The sequence below is a fragment of the Dermacentor andersoni genome, chromosome 4 (genome assembly GCF_023375885.2).
Source record: "Dermacentor andersoni chromosome 4, qqDerAnde1_hic_scaffold, whole genome shotgun sequence".
Taxonomy (NCBI): domain Eukaryota; kingdom Metazoa; phylum Arthropoda; class Arachnida; order Ixodida; family Ixodidae; genus Dermacentor; species Dermacentor andersoni.
Window position 1 is genome coordinate 153,097,191 of NC_092817.1, and position 17,643 is coordinate 153,114,833.

General features: G+C 46.0%; 1 protein-coding gene across 1 annotated transcript in view; it reads left to right on the plus strand.

Moving 5' to 3' along the window:
• PolD1 (DNA polymerase delta 1, catalytic subunit) overlaps positions 1–17,643 on the plus strand; it is an 84,735-nt gene that overhangs the window by 11,140 nt on the left and 55,952 nt on the right. Inside the window, exons 3-5 of the mRNA XM_050185069.3 lie at positions 1,393–1,682; positions 10,465–10,558; positions 14,496–14,667. Coding sequence (XP_050041026.2) covers positions 1,393–1,682; positions 10,465–10,558; positions 14,496–14,667 — 556 coding nt within the window. The remainder of the gene's footprint in view (positions 1–1,392; positions 1,683–10,464; positions 10,559–14,495; positions 14,668–17,643) is intronic.

The following is a 17,643-nucleotide window of genomic DNA, read 5'->3' on the forward strand; positions in this document are numbered from 1 at the left end:
AAGAATAAGTAAATTGGCGCACACTTGAATCAATGTGCCAAAGCGTGGGTGACGGTGGCTATAACTACAGCATGTTGATGTTCGAAGGTGAACGTTTTGTAACGATCCACAAACATATCAATTAAAACCAAAAAGCAGCACTGACGATGTCACTGCATTATGATTTGTCACAGCATGACTTGTCACGGCATGACTTGTCACAGTGCTAAACATTTAGCTGCACCTTTCATTGTGCTGGAAATATTGGGTACACTGAACTGTCTTAAAACAGTGGGAACGGCAACATCTAGGTTTTTGTTAAATCTACAGCATTTTTGGAAAAAGCTTGCCGGGAAGGATTCATGATGCATCATTTTTCTGATAACTTAGACTAAAACAAACTGCAGTTTGTTGCATTTGTTTCCTCACTGCCGTGCTGTGCTTTAAATTGAATTCAACTTATTGAAGACAAAGCAAAAATATAAAATTGGTGGGTTGGTGAACGCACGAATCCGAATGTTCCATTTGCGATGTTGATCAACTAAATGAGAAGCATGCTAAGGATATAGCCATAAGGTAGACATCTCTCCACCATGGTTAGGTGGATTGTGAAAACCTCCAAGGCACATTTTCCAGCTTTGTCAAAGGCCATTTTTTTGGGTGCAATGTAGCAGAACTGGCCACGGCAAGTCAGTAGCTATAACGTTGAGCACGGCATTGCAGATTCAATGCCTGACGACGGCAGCTGCATAAGGTGCCGTGCAGGTGCAGTGCCATAGGTGCATGTTAGAGGGACACTAAACAGTAAAGGGAGTTGAGCTGTATTAGCAAATGGTCTTTCTGGAATGCCAGAAATGCCACTGCTATCATAACATGACATTCGATAAGCTAGATAGGACGAAAAAAAATGAAAGATGGGTTGCATCGCTGCCTTGGTAGTCACTGTATCGGGCAACAGGGATATCAGGGATTTTGCGGTCATCTGCTCAGGCCCATCTAGTTATTCTTTTATCAGTAAGCATGGGCTACATTGTATTCTGGAGGAATCGGAGACTGAACTTGGGGAGTTTTGAGAACATTTGCTGTGTCAGGACTTAGCACTGCGCCATAATGGCCCAAATACGAGAGAATCATTTAAAATCCATGACGTCACGCCGACAGGCCAGCACTGGTGTTTCGATGCGAACTTGAAGCTTGGCCTCCACTTATTCATATTAGTAAATTACTTCTTACTACGAAGTTAACAAGGACAAAGTTTTCAGTTTTGTTAGTCTGAAATAATTTAGTATTTCTCTATAGTGCCCCTTTAATGAACCCCATGGGGTCAGAATTAATTTAGACCACTCTTCTAGGCATCCATCATAACCCAGTGTGCAGGTTCGAGACATTAAACTCCACAATCTTTGAATGCAGCTGGACCTGCTGATGTTTGCACGAGTGCGCGGTGGGGACGGCCTCCGCTGGCAGCACCATGGGACCCCGCGGCGCGCAGCCTCGAGTTCCAGCAGCTGGACCTGGACCACTACCTGGGCGAGCCGCTACCAGGCATGCCCGGAATGAGCCGGGGCCCCATCCCCATTGTGCGCATGTTTGGTGTTACCGACGACGGACACAGCGTGCTTTGCCACGTGCACGGCTTCCTGCCTTACTTCTACATCGAGGCACCACCAAACTTCCGCAAGGAGCACTGCTGGGCCTTCAGGGTGCGTCTTTCTTTACAGGCACTTGGCAGCACTCATAAGTCTTGAAGGTAAACCATAAACCATAACTATAACAGGCACAGGTTAAAAAAAGCCTCATTCAGGATGTATACGATTTTCAGTGAAAGATTCTATTGTCAATGGCAGTTTACACATTCAACAGCAAAAATAAGTGGCTTAGTAGCCAACAGTGAGTTGCTGTTCCTGACTTAATCCATAACATACCTTTGAAAGAGAGGAACTACCGGCGGCTTTACAAGAAGGAAAAGAAAGGCATGGATGTCCGAATTTGTGTGTCTTGTTTGAGGAAGGGCCTTGTCAATTGCACTTTTCTTGGCTTATTTCTTGAAATGCTCCACCCGCGTATCTTGTGTATTTGTTTGGTCATTGGTAGGTAATGACGCAGAGGACCAAGGCATTTCTGTCACTGCTTCTTGGTCTAGGTGAAAGTTGCCAGTCGTTTTGTGCTACTCTGATGGTCTTTTTTCAAAGTTGTGTGTGTCATGGTTGCAACGCTTCTTCTTTAAATTTAATCGTGATTTCAAGTGTTCTGTGCATCTCGTTTTGCGAGCACATAATTATGTAAGCTAAAATATTGGTTGCAGAAACAAGAGCGAAAGTAGTGAAATGCAAAAGACACTTCTGAAGCCTGACCTGGTTTATAGCATGCAGTGTACATGACCATGCTGGCTGTAGCTAGTGTTGATTTGATTTTAGTTGATTTATTTTTCACTGCATTGGTAGATGCCACAAAGTGCATAAGTGGCAAGGGATAGGGGAATAAAAGCTGCCTGATGGCAACTTGTCTAGTCCCACTACCCCATAAAACATAAAGGCAACAGTGTTTGTATCAGCAGTAGGCATCAGACCGCAGCCTTTTTTTTAAACAGAAACGGCTGACCAGCGATCTACATTGATGTGAAAAATGTGGCCGTGTAAAGGATATGCGCACGTGCATCAACACAAGGACGCACATTGGGTGCATGGCAACGGGAGTCTAAGTGGTCAGAATAATCTGGAGCCTTCCACTAATGCACCCCTTGCAACCCACAATGTAGGCTAGGGATGCAAAACCACATCAGCTATTTGTGAGTTGGAAGTATGTTTGACAGTGCACTTCTCCAGTCCAAGCTCGGGCCACAAGATGAACCAATCTTGCTATGACTGTCGCATTCCACATCCTTTGATGAGCTCTCACGCTGACTGCATTTTGAATTTTTCTCCCCTCCTCCTGCTCGATGCCTCGGCTAGCTAAAGTGTCATATGGACATATAGAGTAAACTCTTGTTTAAAAACTTTTTGTGCGCAAACAAACAGGGACAAAGAAGAGGAGCAACACAAGAAAAGCGCTCGTCCTTGTGTTGCTCCTCTTCTTTGTCCCTGTTTGTTTGTGCACAAAAAGTTTTTAAATAATGAATCTGTTCCAACTAGGCCCCCCGCAGGGGCGTCTGCGTCAGCAGGTGTTTGGTGTGTTGCGACACCACGTACCCGAGCACACGAGGGTTGGACCCTCCCGCGTGTAGCCGTGCGCGGCTTAGCTGTGTCCGGGGAAAAGGGGATCCTGGGGGTTGAGCCAATGCCGGGTGTTTGGACCTTTACGGCCCCTCGGCGGCGGCAACACACCCCTTTGGCCTCGGCTTCACGAAGACGGCACCCCCGGACTGACCCACCCGGGGGAAATCGGCAGTCGCCTTTTCCTGTCCTCCTCTCCACTCTTCGTCTTTCTCTCTCGTCTTTTTCATCTTTCCTGTCTTCTCATCATTTCTCTTCACTTCCTAGTTTCCCGGCGGCAAGGGTTAACCTTGTGTAGCTAGCCAGCCTTGGTTATGCTGTATTTGGTTATAGCAGCGATGTACGGCTGGCGTTGGCAGGGTTTCCCTTGCAGGAACTTCTGTCACGTCCCCCTGTAGGGCTCCATGGTGGGTGGTCGGCATCGTGGCCGAAAACCCAACATTACTTATGGAACATGCTTTTCCTAAACTACCTGATCGCCCTCAGAAACGAGGGCGCACCGAAGAAGTTTTTCAGTTTTTCGGACGCCAAGTCCACAATTTTCCTCGTTTTCATGTGATCCACACAGAAAAACCAGCGAAACAAGTCCGAACAATCTCCCCGTTCCTGGTATCTAAGACCCTTACCGAAGTTTTTGGCCCAGGTTATAAGGTGTCGAGGATGGCCAGCGGTGACCTCCTCTTGGAGCTCCGCGATCAGAAACAATTTGAGAAACTGCCTAAACTAGTATCATTTGGAGAGACCCAAGTAGTAGTAACCCCGCACCGCACGATGAATACCTCACGCGGCGTTGTCTCGGACGATGATTTGCTGGAGCTCACTGAGGCTGAGCTCTTGGAGGGCTTCAGTGAACAAAATGTCATAAATGTCAAAAGAATCAAGATTAGGCGAGATGGAAAAGAAATCCAAACAAAACACCTGATACTCACTTTCAGCTCAAGTGTCCTCCCCGAGTCCATCGAGGCCGGTTACATCAAACTTCGTGTTAGGCCATACGTTCCCAATCCTCTCAGATGCTTTAAGTGCCAAAGGTTCGGCCACAGTTCACAGAACTGTCGAGGCCGGCTGACATGTGCCAAGTGTAGTGACACTGAACATTCCTCCGAAACATGCCAGAAGACTCCACACTGTGTCAACTGTGATGGCGAGCACGCCACATACTCGCGCGCCTGCCCGTCCTGGAAAAGAGAAAAAGAGATTGTGACAATCAAAGTCAAAGAAAACATATCTTTCAAGGAGGCACGTAGGCGGGTGTCATACCTGTCTAAGAGTAGCTTTGCCGATGTGGCGCGTAAGGGGGCAGCGTCACAACGGCCTCCGGCGGCTGTCCGACCCACAGGCAGTGAGTCGGCGGTTACGCCATCTGCCCCCGCGACGGTTGCAGCTAGCGCTGCTCCGTCTACCCAGCAGACGGGGCCATCGACCCCGAAGGTGGACGCAGCCGAGGCTGCCCCAGCCTCCGAGGCCCCTTCCAGCGCTGGCAACGGCCAGCGCAGCCAAATCCCTCTGGGAGCCCCATCGACCTCCGGGCTGGTGGGCGCAGGGGTCTTGCCCTCCAAGGCGGGACTCCCTCTGAAAACCTCTCGCTCGCAAGAGCGCTTGTCCGGCGCCTCACACGAGGCAATGGACACTACACCTGTCCCCAAGGCGCATCAAACGCCTAAGGAGCGTCGAGAATCGCTCGAACGCTTCAAAAAGAACAAAACACCTATTACAGGGCCTCGAAAGGGCTCTGTAATCTAAGGCATCTTTCTGTTTCCGTACACACAGCACTAATTTACATTAAATATGGACACACAAATCATACAATGGAACGTCAGAGGTCTCCTTAGAAACCTTGATGATGTACAAGAACTGATCCACCAACACAATCCAAAAGTGCTGTGTTTACAGGAAACACATTTAAAATCCAAACACACGAACTTTCTCCGACAGTACATAACTTTTCGCAAAGATCGCGATGATGCTGTCGCATCATCGGGCGGCGTCGCCATTGTTATCCATAAGAGCATTGCGTGTCAACTTTTACAGCTACAAACGCCTCTCGAAGCAGTGGCGGTTCGAGCTGTTCTCTTAAACAAACTCATCACCATTAGCTCTCTTTACATACCCCCACATTACAAATTAACGAAACATGAATTCCAATCCTTTATAGATCAATTGCCAGAACCTTATGTTGTTCTTGGCGATTTCAATGCGCACAACTCCCTATGGGGCGACTCTCGTATTGATGCGCGAGGTCGTCTCGTTGAACAGCTCCTTTTTTCTTCCGGTGCGTGTCTGCTTAATAAGAAGGCACCCACATATTACTGTCTTGCCAACAAAACCTTTTCTTCAATTGATCTCAGCATAGTTTCTCCTTCCATTTTTCCTGAACTCGCATGGGAAGTTAGAAACAATCCTTACGGAAGCGACCACTTCCCCATACTATTAAGAACACCTAAAGAAAACGAATATCCACCACAGGCTCCCAAGTGGAAGATTGATACAGCTGACTGGGAGAAATTCCGAACTCTCAGTAATATTTCATGGGATGAGATGTCCTCGTTAGGAATTGATGCTGCCGTGGAATACTTTACAGCCTTTATAATAGATGCCGCAACTAAATGTATATCACAAGTAAATGGCTTGGCATGCAAACGGCGTGTCCCGTGGTGGAACGAGGACTGTAGGATCGCTCGTAAGAAACAGAACAAAGCGTGGGGGTTGCTACATGCCTCTCCCACTGCGGAGAATCTGTTTAACTTTAAGAAAGTGAAATCGCAAGGCAGGCGAACACGCCGACATGCTAGAAGAGAGAGTTGGCAGACGTTTTTATCCGGTATCAACTCGTATACAGATGAGGCCAAAGTCTGGAACCGGGTTAATAGGATAAAAGGGCGACAAACATATTCACTTCCTTTGGTAAACACACAAGGTGAAACACTAAAAGATCAGGCAGATTCACTTGGGGAACACTTCGAGAGCGTGTCGAGTTCAAACCATTATTCGCAATCATTTTTGAAATACAAACAAATAGAAGAATGTAAGCCCATAATACGAAAATCCAGGCAGAATGAACCTTATAACCGGCCTTTCAATATTGCTGAGTTGAGAGCTGCCTTGACCACATGCAGGGGCTCTGCGCCGGGACCTGATAGGGTCATGTACGAAATGATCAGAAACTTACACGCTGACACCAAACTTACACTACTCACGCTTTTCAACGCTATTTGGGCCGCGGGAAACCTCCCATCCACATGGAAAGAAGCGATTGTGGTCCCTGTTCTTAAACAGGGCAAGGACCCTTCCTTGGCGGCAAGTTACCGTCCGATAGCTCTTACAAATTGTCTTTGTAAGCTTTTTGAAAAAATGGTTAACCGCAGACTTGTACATTACCTTGAACTCAACAATATCCTCGATCCCTTTCAGTGTGGCTTCAGAGAAGGGCGGTCCACAACCGATCACCTTGTGCGCATTGAGGGAAACATTCGCGACGCCTTTCTACATAAACAATATTTCCTATCCGTATTCCTCGATATGGAGAAGGCGTACGACACTACGTGGCGCTATGGAATATTGAGAGACTTGTCGGGAATTGGCATCCGTGGCAATATGCTCGTCTTAATAGAAAGCTATTTGTCCAACCGTACATTTCGCGTGAAAGTCGGCAATGTATTGTCGCGACCTTTTATACAGGAAACTGGTGTACCTCAAGGAGCTGTACTTAGCTGCACGCTCTTCATCGTGAAAATGAACACCCTTCGTGCCTCGTTACCGCCAGCCATTTTTTATTCTGTTTACGTAGACGACATACAGATAGGATTCAAATCCTGCAACCTTACAGTATGTGAGAGGCAAGTTCAACAGGGCTTGAACAAAGTGTCCAAATGGGCAGAAGAAAACGGATTTAAAGTCAACCCCAACAAAAGTTCTTGTGTGCTTTTCACAAGAAAGAGAGGACTCATTGCAGAACCCAGTATCGAAATGTATGGTCAGCGAATTCCTGTGAACAAAGAACACAAGTTCTTAGGCATCATACTTGATTCGAAATTAACTTTCATTCCACACATAAAGTACCTCAAGGTCAAATGCTTAAGAACAATGAACTTACTTAAAGTGTTATCCCACACAGCATGGGGCAGCGACAGGAAATGTTTAATGAATCTTTACAAGAGCCTCATCCGATCGCGGTTGGACTACGGTGCCGTGATCTATCATTCTGCAGCCCCGAGCGCGCTAAAGATGCTAGATCCGGTCCACCATCTAGGAATCCGACTGGCCACTGGAGCTTTCAGAACAAGTCCCATAGAAAGTTTATATGCAGAATCAAATGAGTGGTCACTACATCTGCAGAGAACATACATCAGCCAAACATATTTCCTGAAAGTCCACTCTAATCCTCAACATCCATGTTTTAATACCATTAACGATATGACATATGCTACGCTCTTTCATAATCGTCCTTCCGTAAGACGGCCTTTTTCGATGCGTGTGAGGGAGCTTAGTGATGAAATGCATGTCCCACTCCTCGAGCTCCGCCTAATGCAGCCAGCCAAGCTGCTACCTCCTTGGGAGTGGCAGCACATAGAATGCGATATATCTTTCATGCAAGTTACAAAACACGCTCCAGAGATTGAAATACAAATGCATTTCCGGGAACTCCAATACAAACACTCCTGCACGGAGTTCTACACAGACGCATCGAAGTCACGGGAGGGGGTGTCCTATGCAGCCGTTGGCCCATCCTTCTCGGAATCCGATGTACTGCATCCGGAAACAAGCATCTTTATGGCTGAGGCCTACGCACTGTTGTCGGCTGTAAAGTATATAAAGAAATCACAACTCGAGAAATCAGTTATATATACGGACTCACTAAGTGCTGTGAAGGCCCTAAGGTCATTTTCTAAGCACAAAAACCCAGTAATCAATGAACTCTATTCCGTCCTATGCAAAACGTATATATGTAACCAGCATGTCATCATATGCTGGGTGCCGGGTCATAGGGGCATCGAAGGCAATGCTCTGGCGGACCAGATGGCCACATCAATTGCATCGTATTCTGTAAATCCTACCGCAGCAGTCCCTGTCACAGATCTGAGGCCCTACTTGCGCAGAAAACTGCGGAACTACTGGCAACGCTCGTGGGACATGGAAACAAATAATAAACTGCACGTAATAACGGCACAATTAGGGTTCTGGCCTTCTGCAACAAAATCACGCCGGACAGATGTCCTACTCTGCCGGCTATGAATAGGACACACTTTTGGCACACATAACTTTTTACTCACGGGAAACGAGCCTCCAACCTGTGGTAGATGCGGGGAGAGGCTGACCGTCCTCCACGTCCTACTGGAGTGTCGGGAAGCCGAATCTGAAAGAAAAAAACATTTTCTCGTAGCTTACCAGCAGCACATCCCCCTTCACCCTGTTATGTTACTTGGTCCAGAACCACTCTTTGACACCAACGCCATCCTAGGTTTTTTGAAAGATGTTGTGTTGCATGTTATTAGCCCCACACGTTCGTAGCGCTTCCTCTCATCAGAGGATGTCGCTGCGATAATTATTTTGAATAGCACATGCCTCTAGGCCCTTGTGGTTCAAGGGCTCTGGCGAGGCAGTAGTGCTGTAAGCAATTTAACATCTCGCATATTTTAAACAATGCATCATTCTTTTACGATGGATTTTAATGTTCATAGTATTCATTAGTCATCGCCATAATTTTATAGCACGTAGATTTTACGCACTTTACTGCGACTATTTTTAGGCCACTTTACAGCCAAGCCACATCTCCCATAATACATCTTCAACATTACCACTTGTCATGGCGCTCTTTGGCCAAACCTGGCCCTTGCGCCACAAAACACCACACATCATCATCATCATCATCACCAACTAGGCCGACTCGCATTTAAACTCTTGTTGTAACAAAGTCATTGGGACAGGAAACTGACTTAGTTATAAGCAGTATTGCATTAAAAGTGAGGGAGCTATAGGAGATTCACGGTAACGCACAAATGTAAAATACATTGAATGAAGCGATTTCATTATAATTAGGGTTTACTGTGCAGTAAAACTTCGTTAATTCAACTCTCGCTAATTAGGAAAATTGGATAATTTTGAATCGAACTTCAGTCCCGGCAGGCACATGCATTGGTTAACGGCATCAAACTCATTAGTTCGGACGTATGTGACTGCTCACATACGTGATTGATTTGGACAACTCTCGGAGCACTGCAAATGTGTGCCACAACAGAGCAAAGAGGTTCAAGCTGCAAATTTAAACAAAGTGGCGGAGTATGCATTGCCATTGTAATCAGCGGAAACGACACGAGAACAAAAGAAAAGCCAAACTCTTTGTGTCTATTTGTGCGTTTATATGTTTACTGCCTCACATGACACTGCGTTGGCCACATATTTGTACTTGTTTAGCATATCTGCCCCTGACAATTACTGTTATTACTGCTTCTTTCTGTACCCCACTCCTGTAATAACCCTGTCAAAGAGTTGCCAATATGTTGAAATAAATAAATAAATAAATAAATATGCCTTCAGAACTGCGAAGTCACCATCCTCTGATCGTGTCGATAGCGACCACAGTTTTGTCCGCAGTGGCTGCAGTGAGCAGTACTTCTGCTTTGACTCAGTGCAATGTATGCACAATGGCAGAAACACGACTGAAGCTGTCGAGGATGATGACTGATTCTACTGCGCCCCACATGCTGGCATTTGTTGCCTACCAGCTCACTGGGAAAAAAAGTAACTGAGATGTGCATGTGGTAGTAAAAAGCATTTATATTTGGATGGAGACACAGGCCTTGTGCCATGGCCAAACAGGCCTCGCTGCAAAGGAAGTCGCGAGGCCCTCGCCGCTGCAAGTACTAATCAGTCACATGATGATGAGAATTGCTGCTATTGCACTGATATTGCGTGAAAAAGAAGCAAGGGATGCAAATTTATTCAGTAAATGAAGGCGGATTGGCATAGCAAGCATTTAATATTGTTCTTTTCTTGATACCCTCGATAATTCGACATTCGATTATTTCTGCCATTTATAAATTTTTTTTTGGTCTCGTGAAATGTGAACTAAGAAAACAACTCTGACACATATAGTACAGTAAAACCTCGTTAAACACTCAGCACTGCTTCGTGTGCGTGCGTGTGTGTGCGTGCGTGTGTGTGTGTGTGTGTGTGTGTGTGTGTGTGTGTGTGTGTGTGTGTAATTTGGTGGTCAAAGTTTCATGTTCCATGTTACAGTCGTTATGTGTTTCATTTTCCTCCCTTCTGGACACAGGAAGCATTGAACAAGGCTGTGCTGAAGGACATGCGCTCCAACAAGAACAGCCTGTCAGACACGGTTGTTGGCATCGACATGGTCCTAAAGCAGAGTGCGTGCTACTTTCTTGTTGTACATCTCTCTGTCCTTGTGCACCTAATGCCTTTTTCTCATACTGCTGACTTGGTCTTAGCAGCTTGCATTGACTAGATTCAGGCAACGGTAAACCTTGCACCACTGATGTTAAGACTTGGTACGCGGAGCAGGCCTAATTGTGAGAGTCAGAGACGCCTCCAAGGGCAGCAAGAAAGAAACGGCGGCAAGCGCAGCACGCAAACACATGTTCTTGCATAAAAATAGCAAGCTATACGAACACGACATTGGGCACAAAAGGACAATAGCGAAGCACCCCACACAGCATTTGTATGTGGACACTGTTTTGCTTACAACAAAGCTGACATGGCGGCTTCGCTCGATAGATTGCTCGAGGAGAGACGGCAGGCGGGCTCTCGCAGAATCCTGTGTATCTGCTGAGTGATTGCAGGGGAAGGCATGTCGCTTCGAAGCCTTCTTGGGCTTTGTCGCTCGGCAGGGTCTTTGAGGCTGTGGGGGGGCCTCTCGAATGTTGATGCCCTACCAAGCCAATGCATCTTCCCTGCTTCTCTTCTCATTCGCTGATGCCCTTGTATGGCTCTCCTTGATTATTTCTTATTTTCTTGATTTATTCTTTAGCCACGCCACAAGTGCATGTGGAGCGAAGCGTCGTCCTTGTTGTGGATGGTGTACATGTTCGCATATCTTTTACACCACTTCCTCATTTTCGATGCGTCGCTTGACACCTCACCATAGCAGACTACTGGTGCAGCCTGCTTCAACTTGTATGCAGCCATAGCAGTAGGCTAAGTTATTGCCAGCTTGTGTTTACCCTTCTGCTAATTAATCTCGTGCTGAAAATTATCAGTGCTGACATGCGCTTCACTTTCTATTGAAAAAAGGTGTCTGATTTCTTTAATCTTTATTGGTATAAGTGACCATTAGCAACCTATGAAGCCAACAGGCAACGAAGAAAAAAAAAATAGAAGAAATGAACTGTCTTTTTTAATCTGAACTATAGAAATAATTATGGGTGAGGGTTGTATGTGCAATGAACTTCAAATTCGTAGTAAGGATAAAGGGGGTTGCTCAGTGGCTATGGTGTTGGGCTGCTGAGCACGAGGTCGCAGGATCGAATCCCGGCCATGGTGGCCGCATTTCGATGGGGGCGAAATGCGAAAACACCTGTGTACTTAGATTTAGGTGCACGTTAAAGAACCCCAGGTGGTCAAAATTTCCGGAGTCCTCCACTACGGCGTGCCTCATAATCAGAAAGTGGTTTTGGCATGTAAAACCCCATAAATTATTAAGGATAAAGGGAAATAAAATTGTTAGACAACTGTTTTGTTGGTAGGAGCGAAACCCACAACCTCCACGTGACATGTGCGGTTGTCTGCAAATTGAGCTCTGGTGATGGTCATCCCTCGAGTGCCTTACTTTTGATCCTTGTCACTCTTTGGCAGCTCAGTGCTTTTATCTTGGTCCAACAGGTGTTTTATAAATTTCATACAAGTGAGCTGGAGAACACAAACATAAAACAACACATAATCATAAAACAGAAAGTGCTAGGGGAAAGTAGTTTTAATGAAAAAGAAAATACCTGTGCCATATCTATTATTCGTTATAAGCATACATGCAGATATTGGCAGGAAAAAAAAAGCAAATTTGCAAACAAGTCTGCGTGAAAGAAATTAAAAGCTGATGTCTCTGACAGTCTAGCAGAGGGTCCCCTCCAAATATTTATGGCCCATCGACGGCTTGCTGTGCCGATTCTTGGCACAGGAACAACAATAATTTACAGACATGCAGCTTGCACTGTTGCTAATACGGCTGCCTTTTGCAGCATCGTACATGCGGGTCATGTCTGAAAATCTTAAGCAGCATACCGTGTGGGGTCCAAGACTTTTTCTTGCCATTTTTACATTGGTTCTAGAGGTAGTGGCGCTGTTGGAAAGTCTGAATAATCGCACAGGTCTGAAAAATATGGTGTCACGAAAATTGGTTGGTGGTCACGCTTGACAGTTTTGCTACCAGAATACATATTTTGGGCAATGTTAAACTAAAATTTGTTTCGTTATGTATCCAGTACTGTGTCAGATCCTGTATTTTCAGCTTCACTAGGCAGAAGAATATTCAAAGAAACAACATGTGACCAACAAAATTTCTACTTTGTTTTGCTATGTCCAATTACTCTTTATAGAGTCGAATCTCGTTAATTCGAACACGCTTAATTTCAACATCTGCTTTATTCAACCTAACACAGTGGTCCCATCAAAGTTGTGTATTCCAATTGGCGAAAACGCCCGGTAATTCAAACGGGCAAGCATTTGTGATGGTTAATTCTAACATACTGTGCTCTGACAATGTTCTCAGCAGCGCGCCAAATCATGCTGCAGTGCCTCCGTCCAGCATTGCTCTGACCCCACCATAGAGGAAAGGCTTAGGAGAGACCCCTCAACGCCACGCACAATAAAAAAGAAGGACCGTGGCGAAACTTTTACCCTCTCTCAAATGGCAAGGTTGCCGCTTCTGCGTCGCGCTGTGATGCCCCAGCCACACTAGTAGTGGTGAAACGCGCACCACAAGAGGGATCGGCCCTGGGCCGATTTTTCGTGGCTTGCCACGGCGGCAAGCGAGCCGCGAGTGGAGGAGACCAATAAGAATGGCCCCTACAGTGACACACGTGCAGGAAACTGGTATCATGCGGACCTGCCCAACCGCTCTTTTCGCACTCGCATCTGGCTCAGCCGGGCCGCCTGTTTCGCACTATCGTCTCGCCTGTGTTCGTTTTCTTTCTTTCTTTTCTTTTTTTTTGTTTTACAATGACACATTGACACATCTAAAATGAGGCGCCCCAATGGAAAGGCTGTTGGAGACAGTGCACCACATCCAATTCTGTAGGACAAGACAGACCCTGAATACAAGGATGTGAAGGCGACACCAGTATGCCATTCTCCGTCTTTTGAACGCAGCGACACCGCAACAGAAGGGAGCACACCAACATGATTATGATCAGTGGCAATGACTTCATCCTTATAAGGCATGACTCGCGTTAAGAACGCAGGACGAACAACGTAAACACAGTGCCGATCTCTCAGCAGATGAAGGAAAAAACACGCGAGCATGCAGAGAGAAGCTTCAGCGGAGGCCCAGTCCTGGCCTCGATAATTAGCGCCATCCAGCAAGCTGGTGGGAAAGCGAATCCGCGTCCTTCCCGCCCTTCCCCGCAACTACGCTCCCCTCACCCTCCCTCGCAACTCCCTCGTAATTCACTCACCTTTGACTGTCTCTGCGCACGCCCACCTCCAAGCCGGCACAGCCAGCCCAGCCGCCCCAGCGCCAGCTTAGCCCGCTCCTTGAACTTTCGTTTTCTGCCATTATTGGGAATGAGCGTTGGCTGGCATGGGCAGTTTCGTAGTCCTCGCTCGCTGTGTGCTTGCGTACTGCGATATTTCACGACTCACACCCTTCCATGCATCGTGCTGGGGTGCACAAATGTTTTAAGAGCAAGTCCTTCTTTTAATTCAAATTTCTTTTAATTTAAACAAATTTTCGGGGCCTTTCTAGTTGTATTATCGAGATTCAACTGTATCTGTGTTTGCTATAGTATCAAGGTTTGACTGCATATTAAAAAAAAAGACAATTTGGCTTCATCCGAAACTATATAAACAGTGAATTAATTATTAATAAATAATGAAGATTAAGTGGTCCTCATTAAACTGAGCCTACTGAGTGCATTTTACACCGTGTTGGCATTTTATTTTTTCTCCAATAAATGCTGCTCTCAGGAGAGTACACAAAAAGAAAAAAAGTTATGTGATTATGAAATGTCATTTATCGAAGCAGACTTCGACATTGAGTGGTCAAGAATGAATGCTGGTTTGTTACTGGTGTTGTGTTGGCCATAATTCTATACCACTGAACCTACTAAATCTAGCCTACTGAAACTTTTCCAGGCATCTATGGTTACAACAGCAAGGGCAAGACACCCTTTCTCAAGGTCACCATGGTTCTGCCCCGGCTCATTGCGCCAGCCAAGCGGCTGTTGGAGACAGGCAGTGTGTCTGTAGAACACTATGGAGCGCCCAGTTACCGCATCTTTGAGAGCAACGTTGACTTTGAAATCAGGTGATGCAGCACCTTTCGCATTGCCTTCTATTGCTGGCAGAATGGCATTTTCTGTGCCTGACTTTGTGTTGGCGTTTTCTTTCTTTCTCTTTTTTTTTTTTTTTTTCTTGTGACTGCAGTTAAGCTGAAATTTCTTTTCAGGCTGTGCTGGTGTCAACCCTTGCGTTTTTCACCCCTTGAAAAGTTCTTGTGCCGGACACCGAATATATCTCGAAATCTTGACTTTGAAAATACCAGACAAGAGGCAACAGGGCAGTTCTGCTTCCACTAGCTTTTCACTCGGCGGCATCAAGTGGTTGTGCTGGCGCCAAGCCAGACGCCGTATCGGGCCGTGCTCCCGGCACATCTTTCCACTTTTTTTCTTTGTATCACTGCTTACTTGCACTTGCTCAGCTGCTAGCTGCTACTTTGCTGTGGCCTCACGCAGCAACAATGACTTTTTCCTCCTCTGATTTAGGATGCCATCAGTGACGCCTCAGTATGGTCATAGTGTATTAACCGGGACTGTGATGAGACAATTGGCGCCTTTGAGCAGGCGTGACCGGTCCATACTCAAAAGAAGCCAGCATGCGATCCCAGAGCATTTAAATGAGATTGCAGCTGGGTAAGGATGCTCAATCAGGTGATAGAAAAAATGTGCGGAATATAACCAACCTTTATATATAGCTTTCGTTGATTACGAGAAAGCGTTTGATTCAGTCGAAACCTCAGCAGTCATGGAGGCATTGCGGAATCAAGGTGTAGATGAGCCGTATGTAAAAATACTGAAAGATATCTATAGCGGCTCCACAGCCACCGTAGTCCTCCATAAAGAAAGCAACAAAATCCCAATAAAGAAAAGCGTCAGGCAGGGAGATACCATCTCTCTGATGCTATTCACAGCGTGTTTATAGGAGGTATTCAGAGACCTGGATTGGGAAGAATTGGGGATAAAAGTTAATGGAGAATACCTTAGTAACTTGCGATTCGCTGATGATATTGCCTTGCTTAGTAACTCAGGGGACCAACTGCAATGCATGCTCACTGACCTGGAGAGGCAAAGCCGAAGAGTGGGTCTAAAAATTAATCTGCAGAAAACTAAAGTAATGTTTAACAGTCTTGGAAGGGAACAGCAGTTTACAATAGGTAGTGAGGCACTGGAAGTGGTAAGGGAATACATCTACTTAGGACAGGTAGTGACTGCGGATCCGGATCATGAGACTGAAATAATCGGAAGAATAAGAATGGGCTGGGGTGCGTTTTGGCAGGCATTCTCAGATCACGAACAGCAGGTTGCCATTATCCCTCAAGAGAAAAGTTTATAACAGCTGTGTCTTACCAGTACTCACGTATGGGGCAGAAACCTGGAGGCTTACGAAAAGGGCTCTACTTAAATTGAGGACGACGCCACGAGCTATGGAAAGAAGAATGATAGGTGTAACGTTAAAGGGACACTAAAGCGAAACAATAAATCAGTTTAGACTAATGAAGCATTGTTTGAGAACCCTGCAGGCAGTCATTTAAAAGAAATAGTTTGATTATTAGATGAGATAATGAAGGTCCAAGTCTCAGTATTTGAATTTCGCGCCGAAACCCCAGCGCCGGTTCGTCAGCGTGACGTCAGGTATTCTAAAGTATGTTTTCGCATTTGGGCCGCTTTGGCTGAGTAAAGGTTCCCGAAACTTGCGATCTTTAATATTTGGTTCCTTTAGAACACAATGTAGTCAATCTGTACCGCTATATATAATTAGTAGGCCGTAGAAGATGTCATCAAAATCCAAGACGTCACAGCCCCCAGGTGCGGAAAATTATGTAGGGGTCGCCACCCGTATTTCGTTCTTGCGCTTTTTCTGGCTTACCAATCGTCTTATCGTTGTAAAAGTGGTGTTTTTGGTGTTGTAGAACGGTAATTTACTGATGCAGAAGAAATCAATTTTCACTTTAGTGTCCCTTTAAGGGATAAGAAAAGAGCAGATTGGGTGAGGGAACAAATGCGAGTTAATGATATCTTAGTTGAAATCAAGAAAAAGAAATGGGCATGGGCAGGACACGTAATGAGGAGGGAAGATAACCGATGGTCATTAAGAGTTACGGAATGGATTCCAAGGGAAGGAAAGCGTAGCAGAGGGCGGCAGAAAGTTAGGTGGGCGGATGAGATTAAGAAGTTTGCAGGGACAACATGGCCACAATTAGTACATGACTGGGGTAGGTGGAGAAGTATGGGAGAGGCCTTTGCCCTGCAGTAGGCATAACCAGGCTGATGATGATGAAGGATGCTCGCTTCATGAACACGCGACAGTGAGGCATAAATGCCAAGTCTGCCGTGGCCATGACAGTTGCTCTCTTTCCCAGTTCAGTTTCCGTTTTCTAAGCAAAATTGTCTGGAGCTCATTACAATGAATAAAGTATCAGCATCAGCATTTTGGATGTCTGGAACTGTTGAGTGGTCTTGCTCGGACGATTCGCTTCAAATGTTGCACTAATATCAGTCATCTTAACTCAGTGCCAAGCACACGATCCTGCCACAGCGCAGGTAAAGCCGTTGCCCGTAGATGCCGATGCACCTGAAAGTGGCCGAGAATACAGTCGAACCCACTTATAATGATACCGGTTTTAACAATATATCGGTTATAACAATGAGAAGCTGCTGCATCGTCAACTTTTGTATGTTTTCCATAGTGAAATAACCCGCTTACTACAATGCCCCGATGCCGCATTATCGGTTATAACGATGAAGTGTGGCTGCTGGGTGTCCGAGCTGAAAGTGAGTGAATGCAAAGTCCTTGAAAAGAAAAGAGAAAACGAGAAATTCGGGCCGCTGCACTATGGGCCACTGCCACTGAAAATGAGCCACCGCGTGCTCATTTTCCAGCGATCTCCACACGCCTCTCTCCCGTCGCCCTTCTACCCCTCCGAATACGAATGGCCTGCGCCTATAGCTCTAAGCCACTCCACCTTCCGAAACACGAATGGACCGCACCAACTGCGCTGCTCGCA